The sequence below is a fragment of the Pongo pygmaeus genome, chromosome 5, assembly GCF_028885625.2.
Source record: "Pongo pygmaeus isolate AG05252 chromosome 5, NHGRI_mPonPyg2-v2.0_pri, whole genome shotgun sequence".
Taxonomy (NCBI): Eukaryota; Metazoa; Chordata; class Mammalia; order Primates; family Hominidae; genus Pongo; species Pongo pygmaeus.
The window spans coordinates 29,830,536-29,836,970 of NC_072378.2; the positions used below are offsets into that span (position 1 = coordinate 29,830,536).

At 54.5% G+C, this 6,435-nt stretch overlaps 1 protein-coding gene across 1 annotated transcript; it reads left to right on the top strand.

Annotated features, from left to right (window-relative positions):
• The first annotated feature begins 2,105 nt into the window (after positions 1-2,105).
• On the top strand, positions 2,106-6,435 carry LOC129039301 (class I histocompatibility antigen, Gogo-OKO alpha chain-like). Its single transcript, XM_063665956.1, is given in 10 exon segments — positions 2,106-2,241; positions 2,372-2,641; positions 2,862-2,915; positions 2,918-3,131; positions 3,730-4,010; positions 4,112-4,228; positions 5,169-5,444; positions 5,547-5,663; positions 6,106-6,138; positions 6,281-6,435. Coding segments are annotated over 10 exon segments (1,575 nt in total). The 5' UTR covers positions 2,106-2,168; the 3' UTR covers positions 6,421-6,435.

The following is a 6,435-nucleotide window of genomic DNA, read 5'->3' on the forward strand; positions in this document are numbered from 1 at the left end:
CCTGTCTCTACTAAGAATACAAAAAAAAAAAAAAATTAGCAGAGCGTAGTGGTGGGCGCCTGTAGTCCCAGCTACTTGGGACTGAGACAGGAGAATGGCGTGAACCCGGGAGGCGGAGCTTGTAGTGAGCAGAGATCATCGGGCCACTGTACCCCAGCCTGGGCTACAGAGCGAGACTCCATCTCAAAAAACAAAACAACAACAACAAAAAAAATTAAGGGGCTGTGTATGAAAGATCGCTGATGAGCACCAGGAATTGAGCTCAGCCCTCCCAGTTCTCTACATTGACAGCTAGCCAGGAACAGGGACCTCAGTCTTACAACTGCAAGAAACTGCATTCTGCCACCTCTGTATAAGCCTGAAGGAGGATTCAAAATGAAAACACAGCTTTTGGAAGCCCAGAACAGAGATTCCATCCACATCTTGCCCGGATTTCTGACCAAGGAACTACAAGCAGATAAATGGGTGTTGTTTCGCCAGGCGTGGTAGTGTGCGAGTGAATTGATGAATTGATATACACACTAGTTGCATAAAATAAAATCTTTCTGAACTTTTTCAGTGTTTTACACTTTATAATTATCTGTGATGCAATTTATTACACTCATATTTCATTCAGTCAACAAAAATTAATTTAGTCCCTACAATGAACCAGGTATCCCTTCACATGCTCAAGTGCCTGACACTCCAGAAGCTTCACAAGACCAAGGTGGAGACACTGGAGTGTTTTAAGTGGAGAAATGACACACTCTGACTCACAGGAGCAGGACCACTGTGAAAAGAACAGTTACGTAGCAGGTCATGGGACAGTGCCAGTGTCATAATTCACGAGTGACAGTGTGGTGGGGACTAAGGAGAGAGGAGGGCCTGAAGGATGAGAAGGATGGAGGGAAGGGCTGGAGAAGCAGGAGGTGAGGAAAAGGAGCAGAGGAAAGAATTCGAAAGCAGCAGAATTCTTAGGTTTAAATAGATTGTTTTATGGATTTTAATACATCCATCTACAGAGCCTAGCAGGATGTCATTGGCAGTTGTCCTTTAATACCTTATGTGGGTCTGCCTAAAAACTAATTTTTTATGTTAATCAGGTTTAAAAATTACTAAGTGTTCCTATAAAATATACGCAACAGTTAGAAGTGGATACTTCCTAAAAACAGGCAGTGCATGAGCACTAGTGAGGGGCATTGTGACTGCATTGAACAGTTGCAACTTTGAGGTGAATAAAGTCTGTACAGGCTCCTGGTTGCAACATATAGTAACACAGTGTGCTACCTTGTATTAGGAGATGTCCTGGACTCACACAGAAACTCAGAGCTATGGAATGATGGCAAATTTAAAATATGACAAGCGGGAGTCGCAGGTACACTGTTTGGGAAAGTGAAACTTAGGAGCTTTCTGAGTCCTGTTGTAACGCTTTTGGACACATTTATACATCAAGGGGCCAAAGTCACATTTTTTACCTATTAGATTCCTGATCATTCAGGGGTTACCAAGGTTCTGCTACCAAATGTATTTAATAAACAAAGAGCAAACTGGTCTCTATTCTGTCTCATGCACTCAGGCGCAACTTTTCCCGATTTAAAAACAAAACAAACATAAAAACAAACAAACAAACAAACAAACAAAAACAGTCTCTACACTTCCATTCCCAGAGCAAGCTTACTCTCTGGCACCAAACACCTTGGGGTGAGTTTTCTTCTAGAAGAGTCCAGGGGGACAGGTTAGGAGTGGGAGGCAGGGAGTCCAGTTCAGGGACAGAGAGTCCGGAGTGAAAAGTGAAGGGACAGGGACGGGGCCCATGCTGAGAGTTTCTCCCTGGTTTCTCAGACAGCTCCTGGGCCAAGACTCAGGGAAACATTGAGACAGAAAGCTTGGCACAGGAGGAGCGGGGTCAGAGCGAAGTCCCACGGCCCGAGGCGTGGCTCTCAGGGTCTCAGGCCCCGAAGGCAGCGTATGGATTGAGGAGTCTTAGCCTTGGCGATTCCCCATCTCCGCAGTTTCTCTTCTTCTCACAACCCGCGTCGGGTCCTTCTTCCTGGATACTCACGAGGCGGACCCAGTTCTCACTGCCATTGGGTGTCGGGTTTGCAGAGAAGCCAATCAGTGTCGTCGCGGTTCCGGTTCTAAAGTCCCCACGCACCCACCGGGACTCCGATTCTCCCCAGACGCCGAGGATGGCGGTCATGGCGCCCCGAACCCTTCTCCTGGTGCTCTCAGGGGCTCTGGCCCTGACCGAGACCTGGGCGGGTGAGTGCAGGGTCTGGAGGGAAACGGCCTCTGCGGGGAGGAGGGAGGGGCCCGCCTGGCGGGGGCTCAGGACCCGGGGAGCCGCGCAGGGAGGAGGGTCGGGCGGGTCTCAACACCTCCTTGCCCCCAGGCTCCCACTCCATGTGGTGTTTCGACACCTCCGAGTCCCGGCCCGGCCGCGGGGAGCCCCGCTTCATCTCCGTGGGCTACGTGGACGACATGCAGTTCGTGCAGTTCGACAGCGACGCCGCGAGTCCGAGAGAGGAGCCGTGGGCGCCATGGATGGAGCAGGAGGGGCCCGAGTATTGGGACCGGAACACACAGATCTCCAAGACCCAGGCACAGACTGACCGAGTGAACATGCAGACCCTGCTCCGTTACTACAACCAGAGCTAGGGCGGTGAGTGACTCCCGCCCCAGGCGCAGGTCACGACCCCTCATCCCCCACGGACTGGCCAGGTCGCCCAGTCTCCGGGTCCGAGATCCATCCCGAAGCCGCGGGACCCCGAGACCCTTGACCCGGGAGAGGCCCAGGCGCCTTTACCCAGTTTCATTTTCAGTTTAGGCCAAAAATCCCCGCGGGTTGGTCGGGACTGGGCTGACCGCGGGGGCGGGGCCAGATTCTCACACCATCGAGACGCTGTATGGCTGCGAAGTGGGGTCGGACGGGCGCCTCCTCGCGGGTATGAACAGCTTGCCTACGACGGCAAGGATTACGTCGTCCTGAACGAGGACCTCCGCTCTTGGACCGCGGCGGACATGGCGACTCAGATCACCCAGCGCAAGTGGGAGGCGGCCCGTGTGGCGGAGCAACAGAGAGCCTACCTGGAGGGCGAGTGCGTGGAATGGCTCCGCAGATACCGGGAGAACGGAAAGGAGACTCTCTACAGCGCATGGATACCAGGGACCACGGGGCGCCTCCCTGATCGCCTGTAGATCTCCCAGGCTGGCCTCCCACAAGGAGGGGAGACAAATGGGACCAACACTAGAATATCGCCCTCCCTCTGGTCCTGAGGGAGAGGAATCCTCCTGGGTTTCCAGATCCTTTACCAGAGAGTGACTCTGAGGTTCTGCCCCGCTCTCTGACACAATTAAGGGATAAAATATCTGAAGGAATGACGGGAAGACCATCCCTCGAATACTGATGAGTGGTTCCCTTTGACACCCGCAGCAGCCTTGGGCCCGTGACTTTTCCTCTCAGGCCTTGTTCTCTGCTTCACACTCCATGTGTGTGGGGGTCTGAGTCCAGTTCTTCTGAGTCCCTCAGCCTCCACTCAGGTCAGGATCAGAAGTCGCTGTTCCCTCCTCAGGGAATAGAATTTTCCACGGAATAGGAGATTATCCCAGGTGCCTGTGTCCGGGCTGGTGTCTGGGTTCTGTGCTCTCTTCCCCATCCCGGGTGTCCTGTCCATTCTCAGGATGGCCACATGCATGCTGGTGGAGTGTCCCATGACAGATGCAAAATGCCTGAATTTTCTGACTCTTCCCGTCAGACGCCCCCAAGACACATATGACTCATCACCCTGTCTCTGACCATGAGGCCACCCTGAGGTGCTGGGCCCTGGGCTTCTACCCTGCGGAGATCACACTGACCTGGCAGCGGGATGGGGAGGACCAGACCCAGGACACGGAGCTCGTGGAGACCAGGCCTGCAGGGGATGGAACCTTCCAGAAGTGGGCAGCTGTGGTGGTGCCTTCTGGAAAGGAGCAGAGATACACCTGCCTTGTGCAGCATGAGGGTCTGCCTGAGCCCCTTACCCTGAGATGGAGTAAGGAGGGAGATGGGGGTGTCATGTCTCTTAGGGAAAGCAGGAGCCTCTCTGGAGACCTTTCGCAGGGTCAGGCCCCTCACCTTCCCCTCTTTTCCCAGAGCCATCTTCCCAGCCCACCATCCCCATCGTGGGCATCATTGCTGGCCTGGTTCTCCTTGGAGCTGTGATCACTGGAGCTGTGTTCACTGCTATGATATGGAAGAGGAAGAGCTCAGGTGGGGATGGGATGAAGGGTGGGGTCTGAGATTTTTTCACTGAGGGTTCCAAGCCCCAGGTAGAAGTGTGCCCTGCCTGGTTACTGGGAAGTACATCCACACTCATGGGCCTACCCAGCCTGGGCCCTGTGTGCTAGCACTTACCCTTTTGTAAAACACCCGTGACAGTGAAGGACAGATTTATCACCTTGATGACTGTGGTGATGGGACCTGATCCCAGCAGTCACAAGTCACAGGGGAAGGTCCTTGCTGAGGACAGACCTCAGGAGGGTGGTTGGTCCAGGACCTACCTGGAGGGCACGTGCATGGAATAGCTCCACAGACACCTGGAGAACGGGAAGGGGACGCTGCAGCGCACGGGTACCAGGGGCCACGGGGCGCCTCCCTGATCGCCTGTAGATCTCCCGGGCTGGCTTCCCACAAGGAGGGGAGGAAAATGGGACCAACACTAGAATATCGCCCTCCCTCTGGTCCTGAGGGAGAAGAATCCTCCTGGGTTTCCAGATGCTGTACCAGAGAGTGACTCTGAGGTTCCGCCCTGCTCTCTGACACAATTAAGGGATAAAATCTCTGAAGGAATGACGGGAAGACGATGCCTCGAATACTGATCAGGGGTTCCCTTTGACACCGGCAGGAGCCTTGGGCCCCGTGACTTTTCCTCTCAGCCCTTGTTCTCTGCTTCACACTCAATGTGTGTGGGGGTCTGAGTCCAGCAGTTCTGAGTCCCTCAGCCTCCACTCAGGTCAGGACCAGAAGTCGCTGTTCCCTCCTCAGGGAATAGAAGATTATCCCAGGTGCCTGTGTCCGGGCTGGTGTCTGGGTTCTGTGCTCTCTTCCCCATCCCGGGTGTCCTGTCCATTCTCAAGATGGCCACATGCGTGCTGGTGGAGTGTCCCATGACAGATGCAAAATGCCTGAATTTTCTGACTCTTCCCGTCAGACCCCCCCAAGACACATATGACCCACCACCCCATCTCTGACCATGAGGCCACCCTGAGGTGCTGGGCCCTGGGCTTCTACCCTGCGGAGATCACACTGACCTGGCAGCGGGATGGGGAGGACCAGACCCAGGACACGGAGCTCGTGGAGACCAGGCCTGCAGGGGATGGAACCTTCCAGAAGTGGGCGGCTGTGGTGGTGCCTTCTGGAAAGGAGCAGAGATACACCTGCCATGTGCAGCATGAGGGTCTGCCCGAGCCCCTCACCCTGAGATGGGGTAAGAAGGGAGATGGGGGTGTCATGTCTCTTAGGGAAAGCAGGAGCCTCTCTGGAGACTTTTAGCAGGGTCAGGGCCCCTCACCTTCCCCTCTTTTCCCAGAGCCGTCTTCCCAGCCCACCATCCCCATCGTGGGCATCCTTGCTGGCCTGGTTCTCCTTGGAGCTGTGATCACTGGAGCTGTGGTCGCTGCTGTGATGTGGAGGAGGAGGAGCTCAGGTGGGGAAGGGGTGAAGGGTGGGGTCTGAGATTTCTTGTCTCACTGAGGGTTCCAAGCCCCAGGTAGAAATGTGCCCTGTCTAATTACTGGGAAGCACCATCCACACTCATGGGCCTACCCAGCCTGGGCCCTGTGTGCCAGCACTTACTCTTTTGTAAAGCACCTGTTAAAATGAAGGACAGATTTATCACCTTGATGACTGTGGTGATGGGACCTGATCCCAGCAGTCACAAGTCACAGGGGAAGGTCCCTGAGGACAGACCTCAGGAGGGTGGTTCGTCCAGGACCCACACCTGCTTTCTTCATGTTTCCTGATCCCGCCCTGGGTCTGCAGTCACACATTTCTGGAAACTTCTCTGGGGTCCAAGACTAGGAGATTCCTCTGGGACCTTAAGGCCCTGACTCCTTTCTGGTATCTCACAGGACATTTTCTTCCCACAGATAGAAAAGGAGGGAGCTACTCTCAGGCTGCAAGTAAGTATGAAGGAGGCTGATGCCTGAGATCCTTGGGATATTGTGTTTGGGAGCCCATGGGGAAGCTCACCCACCCCACAGTTCCTCCTCTAGCCACATCTTCTGTGGGATCTGATCAGGTTCTGTTTTTGTTCTACCCCAGGCAGTGACAGTGCCCAGGGCTCTGATGTGTCTCTCACAGCTTGTAAAGGTGAGAGCCTGGAGGGCCTGATGTGTGTTGGGTGTTGGGGGGAACAGTGGACACAGCTGTGCCATGGGGTTTCTTTGCGTTGGATGTATTGAGCATGTGATGGGCTG